The sequence below is a fragment of the Bidens hawaiensis genome, unplaced genomic scaffold (assembly GCF_021521415.1).
Source record: "Bidens hawaiensis isolate Kalapana, Puna unplaced genomic scaffold, B.hawaiensis_p1.1 tig00012010_1, whole genome shotgun sequence".
Lineage (NCBI taxonomy): Eukaryota > Viridiplantae > Streptophyta > Magnoliopsida > Asterales > Asteraceae > Bidens > Bidens hawaiensis.
Window position 1 is genome coordinate 193,175 of NW_027491964.1, and position 25,811 is coordinate 218,985.

Consider the following 25,811-nt stretch of genomic DNA (forward strand, 5'->3'; position numbering starts at 1 on the left):
ACTGCATTACATTTTCACACCTTACAAATAAATTACATTACACTTACACATATTACAATCTAACATGAATAATTATTGTAAACTTAAATATATGTGTGTGCCAATGGTAATTTACCTATGTAGACTTACATGTATAGAACAAAAATGAATGTAGGGTTGTTCACGGGTCGAGCACGAGTCAAATCAGGGTTGGGCTCAAAATTAAACGAGGTAGCTCGACTATGCTCGAGCTCGAGCTTGAAGTTAGATGAGTTGAGCCATGACCCAAGCTACCACTGCGGGCTTTTATCAAGTGATATACAAGCTCGAGCGAGCCAGGGCCACTGGCCTTTTCTTTGAGCTTTTATTGAGCGAGCTACGATCCTCAGCTACCAGTCGCGAACTTTTTGAACAACCTTAAATGAACGACCATGTTTTGTTACCATTTATGGGTTCGAACTAGTTAATGTTGAGTTTTAGATTATGGTAGGTTTCATTGATAGTTAACATCCACTGACAAATGACTACAAAGGTTTGACAAAAATCTTAATTAAAAAATCTTATCCTCACATTAGTGAGATCTCCCATTTACATAAGTTCTCACCAAAAATGAGAAAATTTGGACTTACCCCATCGAGCACCCATTGGTGATATGTGATCATAGATGTGTTCACCATTTTAAGTTATTTGTCAGTTATTAGCTACAAAGTATCGTCAGTTTACTTAGTTTTTTTTTCTATTGTTTTTAAGTATGTTACTGGATTTCGTCGATTTGAGCTATTAATACCAAACGTCGGTGATACTGATTATTTGTATAGTATATAGATGCATAAAAACAATCAATTTTTTTTTTTGATTATTTTTTGAGTGAAACAAGAACAGTCGCTCATTAATTCATATTAGATTTTTTTTAACAACTAATTTTATTGAATGTTATCAACTAGCAAGGAGCTAGAATAAGTACAAATTTAAAGTAACTCACTAAATTAGATAGATAAGTCTGATCATATTAAACTTGATTAGATTTATTTTCTTATAAGCATTGTCGTATGCGGGACTTTAACTCAAGTCCTTCAAACCCAGGTGTTTTACAGGTTTTGTCTTTACCAACTGGAAATAATAGCCCAACGCAATCACACAACGATATTGTCCGCTTTAACTTGGACGTACCACCATCGTCTTACGGATTTAATACATATCATGATGGTGAAGTTTCAAGCCCCTAATTATAAAAGAAGTATTCGTTCTCCTTCATAAACAATGTGTGAAATTACAATCCACGCCTTTACGAGCTCAGCGTCCTCACTGGTACACTAGTCCAGACCCTAGCTCTGATCAGGCCCGGCTTCGAGAAACACAAAAACAATTTGGGCCGAAGGCGAATCTAAATTTGGGCCTTAAGACTTAAGTAAAATATAAATTCAATAACGCAAATAAAAAAGCAAATCATACAATGATAATATTAATTTCAATACACAAAACATAAATATTGTAGCAAAATAATCTAATTTACATACCTAAACGAAAAGCGATGCTCGCCTTGCATTCTTTGAAGCAAAACTCTCGATCAATTCTTGATAATCTATGCTTTCCAACACATCACTCTCAATAGATATCATCGCCAAGCCATCACTCTCAACGCATCACTTTCTTATTTCTTCGTCACGTTTCCTCTTTTTGCGTTTTTCATTACCGGATAGGTATTTGTATTTAGGAGGCATTTTCCTAAAAGATAATATATATATATATATGTGTTAATTCAATAAACAAAAACAAAGTAACAATTAACAATCAAACTTACTGTTGACATAAACTGATAAACAACAATTCAACAACCTTTATAATAAAACTGACAACTGTTAGTCTGTTACTAACCCTAACTAGCTAACTCCCTAACTCACTAACTTTTATAATATAAGTATAAAACTAAACAAATAAACAAGAAGTCAGATTGTTAGAACTCAGAACTAACCTGGCGCTGGTAGCTCGACGACTCGACGGAGTCGGACTGTCGGAGCAGGGTTGGACTTTGGAGCCGGCTGCGGTGGTGGTACTGGTGTCTGGTGGCTGGCTGGCTGCCGGCGGTCACGGTGACGCGGTGGTTGGTGGCTGGCTACCTTTTGGAGTTTTTGTGGTGTCTGGTCTAGTGGTCTGGTTACTCTAGTCTCTGGTATGAAATTTTAAAAAACCTTTCATACTTCCGTAGTTCCGTACTTCCGTTCCATGAATCGTTAATCACTAAATGGGCCTGAACAAATTTTCAGAAGACTGGGCTGTATACAATTTACACATGGGCCTAAACAAATTTTTTTTATAAAATATAAAAAAAATTAAAATTTTCGGACTTATCGGGTGGTCGGGCCTATGACGGTCGACTACCCTGCCATGGGCCTGGGCCGGCCCTGGCTCTGATACCATTCGTTAGTCTTCACAACCAATATGTGATATTACATTTAATTACATTCAGAATAAATAAGTATAGCTTAGATATTTATACCACAAAAGGTTCAAATCTTTTTAGACATAAAACTTACATACTTTATTTCCCTAATAACACACTTTATATTACAATACACTGTCCCCATCTCTCTTAAAACTTAGAACTTAGAACCTTAAAACACTTGATAAAAACTTAAAACATGAACTTTAAAACACTCAAAAACTTAAAACTTGACCTTAAACACATAAAAACTTAAACTTGAATCTTAAAACACTTAAATATTTTATTCTTTCATCTCTTTCCGCCGCCATCTTTCCATTAATCAGCCTTACTCATTTTAGCCTCACACTTTCCACCCTCCATGTACTTCTTCACCTCTTTCTTTATCATTTCTTGAACTAATTCGATCCGGATGACTCACCCACTGGACCGGACTTCGGGTTACCATTATTACCATTAGGGTTTGCTTCTTGACTTATAATAAGGGGTGATGGTATCGCTAGCACGGGCTGAGAACATTGCAACGAATTTTGTTTCCGCTTCAAAGTCAAGTTCCAGCGGTTCTTAACCGCGTTATCGGTCCTACCCGGTAAATTCCGGGCAATGGTAGCCCATTTGTTACCCAACCGGGCTTGTTCCTGGATAATAAACTCGTCTTCTTCGGGAGAGAACGCACCATGGTTCACATCTTGCGACAGATAATTGAACCACCGCAACCTACACGCCTTGCGGTTTCTGGTAGCCATAGAATTGCCAATAATCGACCAATTCCCAGTCCCATGAATGTTAACAAGGCGCTTAAGCTGTTCATGTTCTTGTTCTGTCCACAAAGTTCTGGCCATAAGAAAGTTTGGAAGTTATTATTATTATTATTATTTTAAGTGAGAATTTAGGGTGAGAACATGTGATCTTTGGGATGTGTGATAAAGATGGGTGAATGGTGGTTTTTATGTTATGGGGCCAGTGAGAAAACAATGTGCTGGTGACATAATAGGGTGACCATTTATGAGACTCAAGCAAGCAGTTGCATTTGCTAATTAGCTTGCTAATGGACACTTGTCACATCAAAACATTCTTACATAGTATATCACTCTCTAACCAAAGTACACTTGGCACAAAGATTACACTTGGCACAAAGATATGCGGGTGTGTAACAGGTGTTTTCTAGTTTAGAGGTCAATGGTTCAAACGCTGAGGTAAGCGAGTTAAATTAATTTAGGATTAGAGTATTGGGTGTTTAAAAATTTGAAAAATTATACCAAAGGAGTAGAGCACCCGCGGGTACCCAGTTTCCAAGTGTGGTACCCGCGCGGTGAATGCAGTCGCCGATAGTTTAATGTAGATTTCGGGTACCTACGAGAGAGAGAGAGATGTAAGTAATTGTGTAAAAAGCTAGAGAGAGGTGAAGTAAATGAAGTTTTATTTTTTCTTGTCTTTTTGTTATTAATTGTTTTTTAATTATTTTGTTTATGTATGTAAACTTTAAATATTAATGAATGTTTTATTTATTTTTTATTTCAATATATTTTTGGTATTTATTTATGTTACCCTTCTATATTTGTGTTTATAAAATTAAAATTAAAAAATCAATGTATTTGAGAAGAGTGATGCATGTGGCTTAAGTGGTTTTGAAATAGTAGATGGTGTAAATCATATGGCAGTATGGTGGGTAGGTATTCGAGTATTTGAGAGAAGCCACCCTCCCTCCCTAAACAAATTGAGACAATCATGTGCTACTCAGAATAGGCTTGTCAAAAGCTTCCATTTAGCAATGTTTAAACAAGTTTAAGTGGTTAATGTATTTAATTTAGAGCATTCTCATCGAGTCTCTATCTTTATTTATATAATTTAAATAAAAAAACACTTTTTACTTTGTTGAGTTATTAAAAAACTCACACACCTGTTTTTCATCTTTATCTTGTAAATAAACATTTTTTTTTTGTTTTTTCTCAGTTTATACACAAGTTTATATAGATTTTCGCTCTCTAAATATAGAGCCACTATTTCCTTAATCAACATTTTCTTTATAATAGTGAGTCCAGTGGATGGAGGTTTTTGTTATCATCTTTATTTTATACTCTATATCATAGAGTAAGCGTAAATTTAGAGATTTCAATTGAAATGCGAATGTTCTTAAAGAGGCAAAGAAATGTGTTATCTATTAAATATATAATAATAAATTTTGTATTAAAAAATATAATAGAAAAAAGTAAGTAATATATATTGTGCTAATATAAAAGTAATAAGTTTATATATATATATATATATATATATATATATATATATATATATAATATTAATAAATGTATATAGATAAAATATAGAAATAATTAGTACACATAAAAGAGTAGAGACGAAAACAATTTTGAGCTCGAAAAATTATTCACTAGCCAAAATGAGACCTTAGAAACTAACTCAAAATAAGTCGAGTTTGAGTTTTCATATGTTACACGAATCAAGCTCAAAATAATTGTGCATGTAGTGCGCCCCCTATTTCAACTTCTGTAAATTTAACATGATATTTTACGTTTTTAAGTTACGAATAAACAAAATAAAACAATTGATAACAAATCAAATTACAATATAAACAAGTTATTGTTTTTAATGGTGATAGCCATTTAAGATGTTTACCCAAGTAAGGTATGAACTTAATTTGAACCCCTTGAATACCATTTAGGTACCTTACCACTAGACCGTTTTAAATGTAGAAGTTAGTTATTACATGTCTTGTTGATAATGTAGAAGTTAACTAATTAATAAATATCAACGGGTGTGTAGCATAATGATATTAAAGTGTTTGTATAAATCTCTTTCAAATAATAAGGGTTCAAGTATCATCGTATACAAATTATATAAATATTGATGTAGCTTTAGAGTTGTATAAGTTTACTATAAAAAAAAAGCAAACTAACTAATAAACTAGTAAATTAAAATAATAAAGTTATTAGAAATTTAGTTTACCTCTAGGTCCAAAAGTGTTTCTTTGGAGTCATCTAAAATTTTCTTATAAATTCGGCGTTGGTTAAAAATGTATATAAATACATGTCCAGATTATCTGGTTGTCTGTTGGACCTATTTTTAGATGGATGGCACATCGGAATCCGCCGTCAACAGTAATTAAAGATAAGATTTCAGATAAGATTTTGATCACTCAAGATATTATGTGTTTGTTGTGTGAAACGGTTTTCTATTTATTTTTTTCGGTAATTCGTCGCCAGTTTTTGTAAATAAGATGTGAACAATGTTCCATTCGAATTTTTGTCGTTAATTAGTTTGACCATTCTACGTCGGATATTTTCTTCCAAACAACACTTACCAAAACCTACTAAACATAGTACAAGACAACAACCTTTTTTCAAACGTATAAGTGGTAACAAATATCAGTTATTTTCGTCTAATACCTATAAACACTTTTGGTTTTCTTCATCTCCCCTAACCTTCGTGTTTTCACATGTATTATATAAAACTATATGAATTTGATGGTAGCCATTTATTTAGACTTTATAGTCTTGGAATTAAATTGTACCAAAACGAGCTCACGTATGTGTTCAAATTTCAATATCCCCTAACACTAGAAAGGTAGAACGGGTGTGTAGCATAATGATATTAAGGTGTTTATATAAATCTTTTTCATGTAATAAGGGTTTAAGTACCATCGTATATACAAATTATATAAATATTGATGTAGCTTTAGAGTTGTAGAAGTTTACTATAAAAAAAAGCAAACTAACTAATAAACTAGTAAATTAAAATAACAAAGTTATTAGAAATTTAGGTTACCTCTATGTCCAAAAGTTTTTCTTTGGAGTCCTATAAAATTTTCTTATAAATCCAGCGTTGGTTAAAAATGTATATAAATACATGTCCAAATTATCTGGTTGTTTGTTGGACCTATTTTTAGATGGATGACGCATCGGGAATCCACCGTCAACAGTAATTAAAGATAAGATATCATATAAGATTTTGATCACTCAAGATTTTATGTGTTCGTTGTGTGAAACGGTTTTCTATTTATTTTTTTCGGTAATCCGTCGCCAGTTTTTGTAAAATAAGATGTGAACAATGTTCCATTCGAATTTTTGTCGTTAATCAGTTCGACCATTCTGCGTCGGATATTTTCTTCCAAACAACACTTACCAAAACCTAGTAAACATAGTACAAGACGTGAACCTTTTTTCAAACGTATAAATGGTAACAAATATCAGTTATTCTCGTCTAATACCTATAAACACTCTTGGTTTTCTTCATCTCCCCTAACCTTTGTGTTTTCACATGTATTATATGAAACTCTGTGAATTTGATGGTAGCCATTTAGTTAGACTTTATAGTCTTGGAATTAAATTGTACCGAAACGAGCTCACGTATGTGTTCAAATTTCAATATCCCCTGGCACTACAAAGGTAGAACGTTTGGACTATGAACTAAATGGGTTAGCATCCGTGAGAATTGGTGTCTTGGATTGCAGGTTGGCTGTTGGCATTAATCTTGGAGACTAAGGGTGTGCAAGAAACCGAAAAACTGATTCGAAACCAAAAAATCCAAACCGAAAAAAATGAACCAAAACAAAAACCAACGGTTTGATTTTATGTTTTTGTAAAAACTGAACACACATGGTTTTACATGTAATAAAAACCGAACCAGACCGAATCCCTAAATTTTTGTTTTTCATATTTTATATTATGTATTATAAGAATTTAGTAAATGTAACTCAAATAATTTTGGTCAAATGCATAATAGTCTATTATTTTACAGTTAACAAAATTATTTATACCTAAATTCTTTATTTTTTGCCAATTTATGAAAACCGAAAACCCGAAACCGGACAGTTTCAAAAACTCCAAAAACCGAAGTTTGGTTTTTGCTGAAAACCGCACCACGCACACCCTACTAAAGACAGTTAAATAATAGTTTACGTCTTAATCTATAGTATTTGGAAATTTAAGGCATTAAAACAATATTAACACGTGGCAAAACCAATTAAAGTCCCACCAGTGTATTTATCATCTTATCATGTCCTATTAACACCTAAATTAGTTGCTTGATTGCGATGTAGTATGCTTCGTTGTGATGTGGTGTATTTGAAAGAAACGGAATGTCTTGGTTTACAAAGGGATTCCAATTCAATTAAATAAGTTGTTAGAAGAAATTAAAGAGCTCAGTTATTTTTGGGTTAAAAATATATAAGTCAAGGCATTCTTAGGAGGATAGATAAAGTTTTCAATTATCATTTGTGATAGACTTTTGAGATATTATGGGGTGGGTGGCTGTTGGTTGTAGTAGCTTGCGCCATGCTTTTTCTTAGTGGTTGTAATGGATGGTTTCTAACGTCTTGTTAAAGTTTTATTAATTTTTGTTGGTTGTTAAAAAAACACCTAAATTAGTTTTGTTAAATTTCATATGGCAGATTTATCAACGTGCTTATTATCAATGATACATTGTATTTTGTTTTTAAAAAATAAAAATAAATTGACATAGTTTACCATTTCGTTTATAATAATAAAAAGTAATGTTTTATCAAATTCTATATATGTACATAAAATTGTGAGATTCTTAGTATATCAATGTATCGATAAAAGTTTTGTGTAAAATCGAACTATTCAAATAGAATTGACTTTTTGTTCTTATCGCGACGAGTTGAACCGATATCGTATGAAAAACTTTGGTGGCGCGTGCTATCAATATTTATTGTTTCTGATTTCATTGAAAACAGGATTGTATTTGCAATAATTTGTCTTTTATACATCCTAACATGTTGCGAGAGTCAGTAATGTACCTGCGTCATGACAAACCGAACCAATGCCATCATAACAATATATGTACCGCGTCAATTCCAACCTAACAAAGTTGGTACCGGAATCACTAGTTTCGACTCCATAGCCGATATTTATTTTTTTGGGGTTTAAATCGATGTTAAACAAGTGTCAATATCCTTTTGATCATATCACAGAATTATTTTTTAGGTTTTAATCTTTTAATTGTTATACCAAGCATGGCCGGCTCTTGGGGTGTGCAAAGCGGGCGACTGGCCGTGGCACGTTTTTTTTTGTCACAATTTTTTTACAAATTCCTGATGTTATATATGTAGAATACCCGAATGTTTATAATCATTATTTTTATATTACTCAAACATCTTTTAGACCTCATTTTTTTTTTAATTAACCAAAGACTTATAGGCCTACTAAAATTTGAAAAATGCCAAGTACTTTTAATTAATCATTATAAGTTAAATAAATAGAAGAAACGAATATGCACGATAATAGCAAAATCGACTTCGAAGACCAGCAACCACGTCGACTTCGAACACCAGCAGTCACGGTAGCATTTGAAAATATGAGTTTTTCAAAATTATAGTTATTGAAATCTTATTTTCGACCCAAAACGCCTCAAAAAAGACTTAGCGGGTTGGCGATGAAAGTTATCAAGAACGGAACATTAGAGAGCATAAATTGCGAAGAGTTAATTGACCAATTTATTATAAAAAATGTTATGAGAACTTCACAAATCCTTAATTACCTATTAATCTATTAAGTGTGTTATAAACTCATTATAATATCATGATTTTCTAATTTTTATGTTAATCGCTATCATTTTAATCGACGTATAAAAAATGTGTTTACATTATTAGTATGTTAAGGTTTAAGGGGCATAATTTATTCGGCTCGACCGAGGCACGTGAATTTTCAGAGCCGGCCCTGATACCAAGTGTCGATACTAGATTGATATCGTAATGAACTAAATAGATAACCACTGAATATTTGCCGTAACAAATGAGGAAATTCTAGTAGTCGTATATTATTAATTGAAATTTTGTGTTTTGATGAAATAATAATTTTGTGTGTTAATATTCCATAAAGAAAAACAAAAAAGGAAAAGAAAAGTTGGTTGTTGATGAAAACGATAGATAATAAAGTACTTTTAAGGAAGGAATCCAGATAGCTTTTTGACTCTTGTAATCATTGTACGATGAAACTGACACCCCAATTGCACGTGCTTGTATTTTACGAGTTGATACTTTAATAATAATTTAAATATTATCTCTTTTTAATTTAATTGTTTAAAGTTGAAAATTACCTTTTTTGCCCTCTTGGAACTGTGGAAACTAAATATTAAATGATTTCAAATTTTTTATTAGTATTCCATATTTATTCACAAGTAATTTAAATTATGTGGAGTTAATTGTAGTGTTTTAAAAACCGGTTCGTACCGGTCTTTTGAGCCGGTTATATCGGGTTTCGAATAAGTAGTCGGTATTTAAAACCCTTTATTTTTAGGCGGTTTGCTAGAGCATCGAACAGTCGTTTTTTTAAATGTCGGTTTAAGCCGGCACACCGGTTTTAAGCCCAATAAATTTTTGATACTTTTTACGGCCCAAGTATTTTAAAAATGACTTTAAAGCTAGCATATAAAATTAAAATGAGCAAACCGGTAAACGATGTCATAAACCTATTACACAAATTTTATTTTATTTTTAAACTTTATTTTAAATCAAGTACCTTTGTATTATTTTTTATTACGAATTAGCTTTTGGATTATTTTTATAATTGAGTCATGTAATTGTGGGCTAACTTTTTAGTTGAAAGTTGCGTTTATATAAAATTATAGGGTAACTTATTCAACTCGGTTGAATCTTCGGTACAACTCAGTTCAACCGATTATACTATTCTTTATTTAATATAGTATAAGTAAAACTACGGTTTTTAAAACATTGGTTAATTGCTAGTTTCCTACATTACCTTCATTATTTAGCAGACAACGCTATACATTTTTAACCGTGAATAATGTAAGGATATCGCTTATACGGGTGATTAACATATACATGACTTTAAATAAATAAGTAAAAGAACTGTATAGTTATTTTTACATATAACTTGCTTATTATCATTGTAATTATTATTATTATTTTTATTTATTTAATAATTGATTTTCTAATATTATCATAACGTACATATCATAACATACCATACCATAACATGCAGTGGTAACGCGCACTATCATATCATATTACTCATATCATACTATACCATATCATGCCATACCATCCCGTACCATATTATGTAGTGGTAACACATTTCGCCTGTTTAAAACATGTAACCCCTTTAATACAACTATTAAACTTGAGCACAACACTTCAAATAAACGTATCATTTCTTTTATACATTAACACAAACTTGTGTAATAAGCAAGTTATAAGAAACATTTAACGCGATCGATATACACTTGTTTATATATGACAAAGCTAGGAAACATCTATTTGATGCATACTAATTACCATCATTGTTCTAGATATAACTGTTTAATTGAAGCATTTTTGTAACTAAATAAAATTTAACTTTCAATATGCATATTTTATAAATCCGATACGTAATGGCTATTAAAATTTGAATTTTTATTCAAGTAAACTATTTTTAATGAGTAATGATTTATATTTTACAAGTAGTGGTTTTAAAAGTTGTCATTTAGCACGACCAAGTAATTAACATGTTCCACTTATATTATTTTCTCACAAGTATTTAAGTTTACAGAATTTATTAGGAACATATGCATTTTTTATTTTATTCGTTTTGTTTTTTTTTTTTTGTTTTGGGTTTGTTGTTAAAAGTATCGGTGAAATCACATGATCCACTCATCCAAAGTCCACACTCACAGATCTTTACATCTTTTAGAAACCCATTTAGAATCTGGGTTAAGCAAGAAGGGCCCAGCCCAACTAAAATCTTGGGTTTAGAAATGGGCTGGTGATGAGGTAATTTTTGGGCCTAACCATGATATGAAACCAACTGACCCGGAACACTTCATAGAAATTAAAATTAGTTCAGGTGTTTTTATTTTAAGAAAAAAATTGTAACAATTTTTTTTAAAAGAACGTTTAAATTACTAAAACAATGCATTTTTATTTAATTTTTTAAAACATCTTTTTGTTTATTTCAGAGAAAAGCCTGTTATAATTTAAATATAAACCTTTTTAAAAATAATGATTTGTAGAGGGGAATAATTTTTTTTACATGATTCCTTCAAGAAAGGTATAACAAGGGAAAGGGTATATTTAGGCTATTGTTAATTGGGCATATATTTAAAACACGATTAAATCTTTAAATCAAAAGGTATGTCATGTGATTTTTTTTTAATTTTTTTTAAATAATTGTAGGTCAAGCTCTGTCATTTCTTCTTTTGGTACATGAAACTAAAGCAGTGTTATAGACATGAAATATAAAGTAGTTAAACGAGTTATATTCATGTTTGATACTTGTGTTATCTCTAACATATTAAACACGATAAGACCTGTTTTAACAACACTATACTTGGTAGTGTTTGTTAATTCAATTATATCGACTGATTTTGGCTTCAGCACCAAAAAACAAATGAAGTTGCTTTACATTTTAAACTGAAAAAATACAAAATAAAATTTTAAATGTTGCTGAAATTAAACACATGATTTGCATTTTGCAAACACAAATAATATACATTAATTAATTTTATTAAACACATGATTTGTAAACATAAAAAAATAAAAACATTAATTAATTTTTATTTCTCATTCATGATTGATAAAATGATCCAATTAAACTAAGGCAATGACACCTCAATGTGACGAATTTTATAATACAAATTTACAATCATCATAAATTTTTAAGTGTTTATAATTTGGTTTATGCATCTCGTGCAAACTAGCCTTTTGTTATTAGTTGAAATAATTGGGTGATAAAAAAGGTGGGTATGTCTTTATGTAGAAAGCGGAAATGAATAGTATCTCAACTCGGGTTGGCTTTTTCATAGAAATATTTCAATCGAGACCACGAGGCTGCCTTTTTTGTGATGAAGCTACTAAAACAACTGCACATTTACTAACATCGTGTGAGTTTGCAAATCGGATATGGCAGTTGGTTAGCTCGTGGTGTAAATGCCCCCTATGTCCGTTTTCTCGGTTTGTGATTTACTTGTTATACATAAAACCGCACCTTTATGCGTTAAAAAGAAGATTAATTCTTCAAGGGATCATAATATAGTTTGTTGGCATATATGGAGAGGAATAAATGAAGGCGTTTTCTAAGGGAAGGAGATTCTAATCAGTAAGGTGACTATTGAAGACGTTAAATCTTTGGCGTGTGTGCGTATGAATAAGAAATAGATTCTCATTTAAGTCCTTAAATTTGAAAGATTCGTGTAATTTCTCTTTTTGAACTATTTTGTTGTTTTTTATTTGATATGGCGTCTTGTAAATCTGTCGCCTTTTATAAAAGGCAGTTCTTTGTAAAAAAATAATAAAAATAAATAAAAATAGTATCCGTTGAAGATCTACAATCGTCCATCAATCATTATCTTAGATCTTTTAGGCTATTAAAAACTATACTAGTTGCATGCATGAAACGTGAAAATTGAAGCAAATACTAATTTATTCTGAAAATAGAATATCTTTATAATTATTAAACATTGTGTGCAAAATACTTGATAGGTGCATCAAAATTATTAAAACATTGCATCAAAGTTACAATAATGTGTCTAACTTATTTTGATAGTGTATTCAAAATTATAAATTTTGAACACTGACATAATGAGTTTTGATCAACATGCATATATATAAACAAACATAAAGATGTGTCTAACATATTACAACGGAACACCCAACCTCTTAGGTTTAACACTTCTATCATGAATTTCGTGCGCACATGTATAGAACCATTTGTCTAACTTATTACAACGAGGCATCCATCTTCCTCATTGTAATGACTTAAAATCATTTGAATCTTATAAGTGTATCTGGGACGTCACTGGGTAAGCTATTTGGCTTCATCGCTTAGTCAGGTGCACTGTCGCCAACCAATCGCGCGGGTAAAACCGAAGATGGTGAGTGGTTTTCGACCGTTGGCAGCCGTATCTGTTGAAGATCTTCAATTAATAATTATTTTAGATTTTTTAGCATTTAAAAAATACTAGTTGTTTCATGCATGAAACGTGAAAATTGAAGCAAATAGCTTATTTTATTAATAAATATATTGATAAGTTTATTATATCAAATATTTAACTTTTTATATGATTGTGTAAAAGTTAAAATAACATTAAATAAATAACTATATATATCATGGACCATGACATGCTATATTGTCAAACTTACTAGTTCACTACTTCTAAAGTCATAAAAACGTTACATAACACCAATAAATCCATGGATGATAACCAAGGCCAAGATCAGCCATCCAAACGGGTGGTGGTTTGCGGTGGTGGAATAATCGGAGTTTGTACGGCTTACTTTTTAGCCAAGAAAGGCGCGACTGTGACACTCATCGAGCGATCATGCATTGCTGGTGGCGCAACAAGCAAAGCGGGCGCCTTCATCGCACTTCATATGTGTGATGGTGGGCCCCTCTCATTGTTGGCTCGTGCCAGCTTCAATCTCCATCGTTCCCTAGCTGAAGAACTCAATGGATCGAAATCCTACGGTTATCGTCCACTTACCACCCTCACCATCACCGTTGGTGAATCGGAACCAAAACCGCCGTCTGAAATGCTTATTCTACCTTCGTGGGTGGATGGTCGAGTTAACCCAGACGAAATCATTGGTACTGTTATCTGAGTTTATTATCTGTTATATTATCATCTGATTTATTATATATCTTTAAGTTTGCTTGTTAGTTATTACAATCAGCGAAGCTTATTTACGTTGTGTTCCCAAGTTTATTTTTAATGAGAGAAAAAATTGATTTAAAACGTCGCAGGCCCGGCTCCGAGAAAGCAAAAAAAATTTTGGGCCGAAGGAGAAATATTTTTTTGGCCTTAATTAAAAATGAGTATTTTGTTGGTTTATACAATTAAATTTTTATATAGGTTTACTTGGTTATAATTTGGGTTGTGTAAAAAAATTTTGTATAAATATAGGATTAAACATGTATCAAATGAGATTTGAATCCACAACCTTTTGGTTGAGAGTAATAGCCCTTTGCCACTAGACCAAATTAGTGGTCATGTAATTAAGCTTAAACATTAAATATATATATATGTTTTTAATAAAAATAAATATAATTTAAAAAAAAAATACGGGCCTAACGAGTGTCGGGCCTGTGGCCGTCGACCACCCCGCCACCCCTATGGGCCGGCCTTGAAACATCGTATTCCATAGATTATTTTAAGGAAAGAAATGAAGAGAAATTAAAGAAATTGTATTTCCTTTATTCCATGAAATACGATAAATGTTACTCTTACTCTACTTTACACCAATAATTCTGACCTACTCTTTTTGCCAGGTTAAAACCTGAAATCTCCCATTTAAAAGACATAATATGTCTCTATTAAGTGGCCTAGTCTCACATTAACATTATATGTGTGTGTATGTGTAAATTGTCATTTTCTCAAAAAAATGTTAATTATAACTCTATCTCGGGTTTAAATATTATGATACTTATTGAAACATCATTGTTTCAATATACAACGATATCATTACTTTGTTGTATTTTTTACTGTAATCTCTCTGTATATTAAAAAAAATATCAAGTAACGTTATTGTTTCGTTTCTTTGAATTCTTTCAGGCACGACCGAGACAACAGCCCAACTCGACCCACAACTATTCACTCGCGCCTTGTTAGCCAAGGCAGTGACCAAGTATGGGGTGGAGGTTGTGACGGCGAAAGTTGAGGGTGTGGCGGTGGAGGAAGAGGGTGTGGTGGTGAAGTTGGATGGTGGTGGTGTTATTGGTGGTGATGCGGTGGTTTTGGCCCTTGGACCATGGACTAGTTTAAGGTGTATGGTAAGAAGGTGCACAGCGTAGTACTGGAACCCAAAGATAGTGATGCCATTACTCCTCATGCACTCTTTGCTACTTATTATCCGGGTCAAGATATGGGCCCAGTAGATCCGGATTTTTTTCCTCGTCCAACAACCCAATCCTATATTCTTTAATAAAATTGTAATAATAAATCATCATCATCATCATCATCATCATCGTACTCAGTATATCCCACCAATAGCAAAGCTATAGTAGGGTCTGAGGAGGGTAAGATGTAGACAGCCTTACCTCTACCCCATAAGGATAGAGAGGCTGCTTCCGGTGAGACCCCCGGCTCGATAGTAGTTTTGCATCAAGCCTTGGACATAAGGCACATAGCACTCAATCATCGGGACACCGGCTGATCGGTGCATGTACCCTTGTCTTTCGGCTATCAACGCCACTACATGATGCCTGATTAACCGTCCGTCACTTTTAACGTTATTTTCACGAGATTAGTAAAATAACGTCAAAATTAGTGCAATTTCACTTTTGCCCACCCGAGGGTTCACACATATATACATCATATGTACGCCCTGCTTGCGGTGCGCACATATAATGTATATATGTGTGAACCCTTGGGTGGGCAAAAGTAAAATTGCACTAATTTTGACGTTATTTTACTAATCACGTGAAAATAACGTTAAAAGTGGCGGAAGGTTAATCAGGCATCATGTGGTGGCGTTGATAGCCGAAAGACAAGGGCACATGCACCAATCAGCCGGTGTCCCGATGATTGAGTGTTATGTGTCTTATGTCCAAGGCTTGATTCAAAACTACTATCGAGCCGGGGGTCTCACCGGAAGCAGCCTCTCTATCCCTATGGGATAGAGGTAAGGCTGTCTACATCTTACCCTCCTCAGACCCTACCATAGCATTGCTATTGGTGGGATATACTGAGTACGATGATGATGAAAATTGTAATAATAAAAATAACAATAATAAGAAATTGTTATTATTGAACTTAAAAAGGCTTAGATGTTAAATATTTTATAAAAACTATTTTACCCTTATGTTAATTTGTGTATGGTTTTGTTAAGTCCTTCAAAGACATGAATTTTGTTTTTAAGCAATTTGAATTTTAATAATCTTTTATGCAGTTGATAATAATCTCACATCATAAAATAAATAGAAAATAAATGTCACCGGTTCTAAATTTCACACTAGTTGTTTACATTTGACCCCTGTTAAAAAAAACTTAACGGCGTTAAATTTTTTCCAAATTTCAAAGTGATGTTCTAAGGCTTTTGATCGGAATAAATATACAAGTCGATTGATGTAAAACTTATTGAAACGATACTCAAAACGATGAAACAGTGCTTCAATTCGGGTGTTTAAATTTTCAATTAGCAAATGTTAAACTGTTTGGAGCACCGTTTCGAGGTAAGTTTTACATCAATCAACTCGTATCTTCATTCTGGTAAAAAAACCCTAAAAATAAATGGAACTTTGGTGTGAAAGGGATGTCCAAGGAGAACAATTGGTGTGAAAGTTAGGACAAACTATTTTCTAAAATGTGATTATTATTCCAACTGCAGAAGGGTAGTATTAATAAAATCCAATTTGCCTTTGTTTAAAGTTGACCGAATGATGCAGGAGATGTGTATATATGTGGACCGTCTGTTGAAGTCGAGACCCCAAATGGACCAGAATTGGTTATTCCTGATACTGAATCTATAGAAATGCTTTAAAATGTGGCGGGTATGGTCTTGAGCTACCTTGCAAAAGACAATGTGGCGGTAAAAAGTGAGGAAGCAGGCTTGATGCCTTGCACCAAGGATGAACTTCCAGTCATGGGTGAAGTTCCGGGAATGAAGCGGTGCTATGCGGCTAGTGGACATGGTTATTGGGGCATTCTATTTGGTCCGGCTAGCGGTGTTGCCATGGCCGAGCTTGTGTTAGATGGCCATGCTACCATTGTTGATCTTAATTGCTTTCGTCCAGCTAGATTCGATATGTAAACGGATAAAAATCATGAAATAATAAATTTCAATATCATTCTATTAACGTCACTCGCTTTAAAACAAAGTACATTTCTAAATAAAAAAAAGTGTTTTAACATCACCAAGCAAGTAGCAAAAGACGTGTATGCAAGACGTGTATGCAAATCCGTTTTACCAACGAAAACACCAACTTGCTAATAAGCACTAAACCAAAAGGAAAACCATATGTGACTACTGAACATACGTATTTGTATCGTCTCATGTACCTTTAAAGATCTGCCCTTCCCGGAAACCTTGGAAATGGGATCACGTCCCTAATATTATCAATCCCGGTTGCAAAAAGAATCATCCTCTCGAACCCTAGACCAAACCCACTATGCTTCACGGTCCCATAACGACGTAGGTCAAGGTACCACTCGTATGGCTCAAGTGGCAATCCCATCTCAAGAATCCTGCATACCCATGTAATATTATGTATGTTAAAATATGGGTCAAAGACGAGTTTGGATACTTGCTAATGGTTTATTAATTATTATGTTTGTTAAAATTTAAAAAAAAACAATTTAGAAGGTATCCGGCAATACAGAGAAAGTTTTTGAGGTTTTAAACGCATTTTAGCTATTTCTTTTGACTTGTTCGAGATCAAACACAACCCAAATAAGCCCATTAATCAGAATATATTGCCATCAATTTTTAAGCATTAAAATAGAAAACTAAATAGTTTATGCTTCTCATTAGGCTAGTAAACAAACCAAACATTCAATGAACCGTGCAGCGGGAAGTTCGTTTATGTCAGTTTGTTTAGGTAACAAACGAACATGACCAAGATTTTTGCTCGTTTAGTTAAACGAACAAACATGAACATGTCTTGTCGTTAAAATCGATTATACATTCGTTCATTTAAGTTTGTTTATATCAGTTCGTTTATGTTAAATTACGTTTGTTTAAGTTTTTCGTTTACTTTCGTTAATATGTTTTAAATCCATATGCGCATTACAATATAGTCTAGCTTTGATAACTTTTTAGCCCAACAAATTGTTGTTCACATTTTTACTTTAATTGGTTTTAGGTCAATCATGTTCATTCATTTATATTCATGAACTATTCACTTTAATTGGTATTAGCTCATTTATGTTCGTTCATTTACATTCATGAACTATTTGTTTATACTGCTAACAAACGAACATAAACAAAGACAAACACGTTCATTTACTTAACAAATAAACACAAACAAGAAAACCCAATTTGCTTAATCGCTTGTGTTTGATCGTTTGTTTAGTTAAAGTTAAACAGACAGGGACAAACATACTCCGTTCCTGTCCGTTTGATTCGTTTACAAGCCTACTTCTCATACCTTTCTTTGATAACTTCATAATTCTCTTCTCTTTGGCTTCCACCAATTAGTTCACCCACCTATTAAAAAGCACATAATAGTGTAACAAACACAATAATGCATAATGTTCATATTTTTAAAATATTTTCATAAAAAGTAAAACCAAGAATGCATACCTTTGGCACAAGAACATCCATAGCAGCTACTGTTTTCTTGTCCGGGTTGACTTTCATGTAAAACGCTTTGATTCCTTTAGGATAGTTGTATACAATTACAGGTGACTCATATTTCACCTCAGTCAAATATCTACATATTGTAAATTTGCAAATAATTAAATAAAGAAGTTAAGAAACACGGTTATTAGTTATAAACAAATGGGAAAAAGAAACCGTACTTTTCATGTTCAGATGCCAAATCAATTCCCCATTCTACTTTATTCTCAAACTTGTGACCTTTAGAAACCGCTTCTTCAAGAATTGTTATTGCATCTGTGTATGGGAGACGCATGAAGTTGGTTGAAGCAACCATTTGCAGCCGCTTAATAGCATTTTTATCAAACTTCTCAACCATAAATTCCATGTCATCACGACAGTTGTCGAGTAACCATTGGCAAAGAAACCTAACGTACGCCTCTGCACACTTCATGTCATCCTGCATAAACATATAAACTTCCATTTATTAAGGTTAAAATAAACATCATCATTCTTGGATCATTTTCTTTTACACGACTTTCTACCTGAATATCAGCAAATGCAATCTCAGGTTCAACCATCCAAAACTCAGCAAGATGTCTTGATGTATGAGAATGTTCCGCTCGAAAAGTTGGTCCAAAAGTGTACACACTACTAAGTGCACAAGCAAAGGTCTCAACTTGAAGTTGGCCTGAGACAGTTAAAAACGCCTGGCGTGCGAAAAAATCTTGGGCATAGTCAACCTTTCCATCTTTCTTCGGAATCCCAGGTTTCAGTTTAAACCTCTCTTCAAGCTTTGAAAGATTCTCTTTGGCTTTAGTGAGTTCAGCAACTGCAGCAATTATTTCTGGTTTACCAGCTTTATCAGACTTCAGTTTAGCAACTATCTCACCTTTTGCCTTTACATCACTTTTGGCCGATTCCACGTCTTCTAGAGATGGTGGTGGATTCTTGATTAGTTCTTTTTCTATTTTCTCTGCTTCGTTTATTAGGGTTGTAACCTGAAACATCTCTCCAGCACCTTCACAATCACTGGTTGTGATGATTGGGGTATGAACATATAGAAACCCGTATTTTTGAAAGAATGTGTGAGTAGCATAAGCCAGTGCGTTACGAATACGAGCAATAGCAGCAATCTGAAATAGTAACACAATAGATTACGATCAATGGCAGCTTCAAAAATGATAACCAACATAATGTTAATTCATCATTGAAGATAAGCAAAATAGATATGAAGTGTATCTAATGGTGCAAACGAGCCCTAGCCGGCTCGTTAGCTACGCAAAATTGGCTCGTTAAAATCTCAAATCGGGCCGAGCTTAAACAAGCTTGATCTCAAGCCCGAACTTAACTCATCGAGCTCGAGCTGGCTCCCTAGCCTAAACGAGCCTAATATTTATAAAATTTGTATTTAATGTATTATACACACACCCTATTCTAATACAAATAAGAACAAAAAAAGTAATTTACATAATCATAAGATGATAAGAGTTTAAAGTAATCACAACTTTAAAACATTTGGTACAATCCTTTTAAACATATCATTGACTACTGAACCAACTTACCCCCACAATTTTTAAACGACCATAACTTTTTCATACAATGATATTTAAAAAAGATTTACACCTTAAAAAGGGATTTCATTCTCTTTGATTTGAGTATGATATTGCTTTGGATTTTTTTAATACAAAAAAAAATGCTTTGGTTTTTTTTAATACCAAAACAAAAAACAATTTACAGACTATCAGTGTCTGTGTTCCTCAACGCATCACGCGGACACCTCTCTAGTGTGTGTGTGTGTGTGTGTGTGTGTGTGTCATACCTAAAATTGTGATAGAAATAACTAAAAAAGTATATATTATGTTATATATAAAAAATATAATTATAATTATAAATAAAAATGTATATAAATTAATTAATTACATAAAATAAACAAATCGGGCGCATGAACTGAGCTTGAGCTTGTAAAATGATTCATGATTCGAGCTCGAGCTTCAGAAAGAAAACAAAAAGAACCCTTAAAGCGAGCTCGGCTCAGGCTCTTGTAAATCAAAGCGAGCCGAGCTCAAGCCAAGACACTTTTCACCCCTAACAATATCTATAAGTTATAACAAATTGCGTGAATAATATCCTGTACTGTTTCACAGCAATTTCCATCTATCAACAGACCTAATTCCAACTACATTCTTTATATTACTGCATAGTGCATACACCATTTATTAAGAACATGAACACAAATATTTGTCCAATTAACCGTTCGTGTTCGTTTAAAGTGTATGTTCGGTTCGTTTACAGGCCTAATCAGTTGACCTAATTTCACCTACATTTGAAAATAATTAAATATTATGAGTACGAGTCATCTACTTAATGGTTTCTTATTTGTTCGTTTGTGTTCACTTAAGTGGTTCTTTCATGTTCGTTTGTGTACAATTACGTCTGTTCATTTATGTTCGTGTATTTTTGTTCAGTTACGTCCGTGAACTGTTCATCTAGATTTTAAACAAACTAACAAACACCATCATTTTTTTTTAAAACGAACATGCACACAAATATTTGTCTGATTAATTGTTCGATTCATCTACAAGTCTAATCAATTGACCTAATTTCAACTACATTTGGTGTATTATTAGATATACCATTGACACTTAAAACAATATTAAGAACATGAACACAAATATTTGTCCAATTAAGTGTCCGTGTTCGTTCGGTTCGTTTACAGGCCTAATCAATTGACCTAATTTCAACTACATTTGGTGTATTATTAGATATACCATTTATACTCAAAGCATAATTAAGAACTTGAACACAAATATTTGTCCAATTAAGTGTTCGTGTTCGTTCGGTTTGTTTACATGCCTAATCAATTGACCTAATTTCAACTACATTTGGTGTATTATTGGATACACCATTTATACTTTTAACATAATTAAGAACATGAACACAAATATTTATCCGACTAAGTGTTCACGTTCGTGTTCGTGATCGTTCGGTTCGTTTACTTTACAAGCCTATTCAATTGACCTAATTTCAACTACATTTAGTGTATTATTATTATTACTCCGTATTATATATAACTACATATCATTCATATCTAAAGTTCTAAACACAATTAACCAAAATCCTCACAGTATTAGTCCTCGGGCGCAAGTGAACATAATCCCGAAGAAACTCGAGCGTCAACCGCGTCTTCGGCAACGGATACTTCAACGGATCCACTCTCCCAATCTCCAAAACCTTCACAACCTTCAACTCAATCGCCTGTTTCCCCTGCTTCTCCTCAGGCGGCAAGTGCAGCACGCCTTCCACGTGCAAGCACGTGCCAGTAGCCGTCACCTCACCTAACACCGCCACGTCAGCGTATATTATTAACTGCAGGTTCGCTGGACACGATCCGTCGTTAAGTTCGATAAACGCGAACGTGCCTTTGCCTTGCTCACGGCCTTTTTTCACCCAGCCGCCGACTTTTACGGTTTGGCCGGCTAGACCGGCCCCGTGGTCCGGTCGAGTGAGGATGGATTGGATTAAGACGCGTTGGGAGAATTCGGCTTGGGTTATGGTGTCGGAGAGTGTTAAGGTGTTGATTGACGGTACGGTGGTGTCTGCCATTGTTATTGTTGTTGAAGGAATTGAGGGTTTGAGTAATAATAAACCCTAGGGTGTGTGGTGTTCGTTAATATTAAGCTTGGTGGAAAATATAAATGGAAAGTTCAAAGTTGTAACGACTAACGCGTGCCGAATATTGGAAAAATTAATCAATTAGAATCGCTAAATAACACTTAAATGCGTATTTGGCGTGTTAGGACCACGCGTAGTGGTAGGCTATAAGCGAACCGGACGTGTGGAATATTGAAAACATTGCTCAATTGACTAAAAAACGACATTACGTAGTCCAACAAAATTTGTAATTATTACATGGGGAATACGGTGTTGTTAGCCGTGTATTCTTATACGCGAAACCAATCAAAACGACGTATTTTGATTAAAATCTATTCATTTATTTAAAATCCTTTCCATTCTTGTAAAAATATCAATTTACTAATCTAATGAATAAGTGTTTTCGGATTTTTTTCGTACATCAGTGGCTTGCAATTTCTTTTATTATTATTATTTTTTTTTTGAATTTTAATTCAGTACTAATATCAATTATTGTAAACTCATTAATAGGTGGCTGGTGATTTCTTGGATTATATTTTTTGGATTTAAATTGCTGTATTAATATCAATGAAATTAGATACACACGAATTATCCAATACAAGCATAGGAACCACATATTAAAATACCCGCAAAACCTTTTACTATGTAAAACAATAATAGTCAAATTATTTGATCTCCAAAACAAGAGGCTATAGAATTTTGTGATGAAAATCTCTTTAAACAAACATTCTAAACAAAGAGTTGACATGAAATTATGGTAAACATTGAAATAATTTAAAATAGATGAAGAGGTTTTAATCAAAACTACGTAGTTTTGATTGGTTTCGCGTGTAAGGTTACACGGCTAACAACACTGTATTCACTTTCCCCTTATTATATTATACAATTGAGAATTTTGGTGTCGCCAAGCCCTTGTTGTGCCACTTGGCGGCACCATGTTGGTCAAGACATTTTGCCTTTTTTTTCGTTTTTCTTCCGGTATCGTAACGAAAACCGACCGAATGTCAATTATTTTATAGTTATGGTAAGTAATGAACGTGACGGAAACTAACTGAATTCGTATTGACTCACTACGTTTTGTTTTAGTTATGGTACCGTAGCGAATGTAACGAAAACCGGGTTATTTGTTTTTTTTTTTTGCTTTAGTTCCGGTACAATAACGAACGTGACGAAAACTGATCGTATTTGCGTAGACTCACCGCCTCAACGTTCGGGTACAACAATGCTTAGGTTTAATCAACACCCGAGTTTTACCAACCAACGCCAACCCATTGGTCAACCTCCATTTTCATATACTTTTTTGTTTTAGTTATGGTATCATAACACATGTAATAGAAACCGATCGAATCCGCGTCAGATTAACGCTTCAACGCTCTGAACCGACAACTCATGTGTTTTATCACCACCTTAGTTTTACCAACCTGAACGGCACAACGCGTCGGGTGAAACAATAGTTATTAATATTAACAAAAAAACTGCAATATATAATCCAACAATGAAATTCAAGTTAAATAAGAAATGTTGAACTTAAACTATCAAAATGGTATTTATCAAAATGGTATGATCCGACCATATGTTTGATGAAGGTAGTTTCAAACATATTGTTGGTTAGATAAATAGGTTGGTACGATTATCACTATGCCACTTTGCAAAACTAGTAATTGCTAACTGGGATGCCACGTGCCCGAAAATGATTGGCCGTGCTTAATTACCACTATGTGTGGTCTAAGGCCAAACGTAGTGGGCGAGAGTTGGGGGCGAAATGGGGCGACGAAGGGCTAGAACACCGCCCCCCCCCCCCGGGCGATAATTGGGCGAAAAGGGGCGGGGGCGGGGTTTACTTGTCGCCGGGGTGGAGAAGAAAATAATATTATTATATTAATATGACTGTTGGTAAACAGTCAAATGTTTAAAAAAAATTAATTTAGTTTATATATATATATATATATAAACATACACCTTCTTTTCCATTTCATACCAAAATTCTCTAAAAAATTTAGCAAAATGAATCCTACAAACAACCCGTACCAACCGGCACTCGTGGAAGTCGCCGCTACCATGAGAGAAATCATCAAAAAACAAAAAAAATGTGTCGAGGAACTCAACGATGTCATGAAAGAAACCAACAAACAACACGAAAAGATTGACCAAATGTTGGAATTGCGGGAATTGAGTGAAAAATACGAATCCCTCAAAGCGGCCGGGTTACACGAAGAGGCCGTATTATTACAACGACAACGAATTGAAAAAATGCGCAAATATCATGGATATTAGTATGTTATTTAGTTATGTTTTTTAATATTTTTAGTTATGTATTTTTTTTAATTTTAATGCATTATTAGTTATGTTTTTTAATTTTTTTGTATTTCTTTTTAATTTTAATGCATTTTTATTTAATTATTTAAATAAATTGGTTTTTATTTGTTAGTTTAGTTATAAAAAGAAAATAATAAAAAAAGATACTATGGGCCCAACTTGTAGCCCTACACCATTACACCCCAAAAACAAATTTTCACTCCATGCTAACTGGGCGCCACGTGTCACAATTCGCCCAAATTGTAGCCCCTCCACTACACATGGCCTAAGAGCAACACCGCACTGACATGTAACTCTAATGACTTTGCCAATTAGATCTATATGTGTTTTTTAATTGTATCTGAATATCAAATCTGAACCAAAGTGACCTGAAACCCGGTTAAACCGAACCCTAAGGAGCGTTTAAAGATTTTAGTTTAGCTCATGTTACACGTTAGTAAATGACTAATATGATTATGATAGGTTTTAGTTGATGTTGGTTATGATAAGTTTCGGTTCATTTATGAATTGATGATTATGCATCAATAGATAATTAATCTTTGGAATATAGTTATAGGTTTGATTTGGTTAAAGTTGAATAATTTTATTTTTATCTTGTTTAATCAGAATTTACCTACTCATTCACCCGAAACCCGAACAACTCAATCTTATTAGGGTATGTTTTTGGGTCAATTTCCTTTACACTCCAGCCCGAACAACCCATGACCTGAAAAACATAACTCAAAGAAAACCCCTAATTTGACCTAGGGGTGTTCAAGAAATCCGAAATCCGAAAAACCCGAAATCTGAACCAAAACCGAAACCCAAATAAACCGATCCAAATTCTTATTCGGATCGGATCAATCCGAATATCCGAATAAGTAACTCGGATTCGGATATGGAATTTTAAAAAATTCGGATTGTTCGGATTATTCGGATATCCGATTAACCCGAATAAAAAACATGTTTTTATTGGTATTTTCCGGTTTGGTATATATTTTAGACTATTATTTGAAGTTTAAACTTTAAATTTATGTTAAGAGTACTTCGTATTTTTCGGTTTGTATGTTTATTATGGTTCTAAATTATTAAATGTAAGAAACAAAAAAATAAAAAAAATTAGCTTTATTTTGGATTATTCGGATAATTTCGGATTATTCGGGTATTATCCGAATCCTATCCGAATTCAATTCGGATAGATTCGGATCGGATAGGAATATT

The 25,811-nt window shown here is 33.4% G+C and overlaps 1 protein-coding gene and 2 pseudogenes across 3 annotated transcripts in view; 1 reads left to right on the top strand and 2 right to left on the bottom strand.

Annotated features, from left to right (window-relative positions):
* The window catches only part of LOC143539721 (asparagine--tRNA ligase, cytoplasmic 1-like), a 74,375-nt gene extending 52,082 nt beyond the window's left edge, over positions 1–22,293 (bottom strand). The window contains exons 1-6 of one of the 2 annotated variants that reach the window (XM_077032952.1): positions 21,768–22,293; positions 19,187–19,777; positions 18,845–19,101; positions 18,627–18,756; positions 18,472–18,530; positions 17,381–17,569 (exon numbers count right to left, since the gene is read on the bottom strand). In XM_077032952.1, coding sequence (XP_076889067.1) covers positions 17,386–17,569; positions 18,472–18,530; positions 18,627–18,756; positions 18,845–19,101; positions 19,187–19,777; positions 21,768–22,247 — 1,701 coding nt within the window. In that variant the 5' untranslated portion in view covers positions 22,248–22,293 and the 3' untranslated portion in view covers positions 17,381–17,385. Of the gene's footprint in view, positions 1–17,154; positions 17,570–18,471; positions 18,531–18,626; positions 18,757–18,844; positions 19,102–19,186; positions 19,778–21,767 lie in introns of those variants that run through there. The other variant, XM_077032951.1, reaches the window with a different exon arrangement.
* On the bottom strand, positions 2,818–3,261 carry LOC143539752 (transcription factor MYB77 pseudogene; annotated as a pseudogene).
* On the top strand, positions 13,581–17,154 carry LOC143539722 (D-amino-acid oxidase-like; annotated as a pseudogene). Its single transcript, XR_013136489.1, has 3 exons — positions 13,581–13,974; positions 14,939–15,288; positions 16,771–17,154. The product of XR_013136489.1 is annotated as a D-amino-acid oxidase-like (transcript).
* Positions 22,294–25,811: the final 3,518 nt, after the last annotated feature.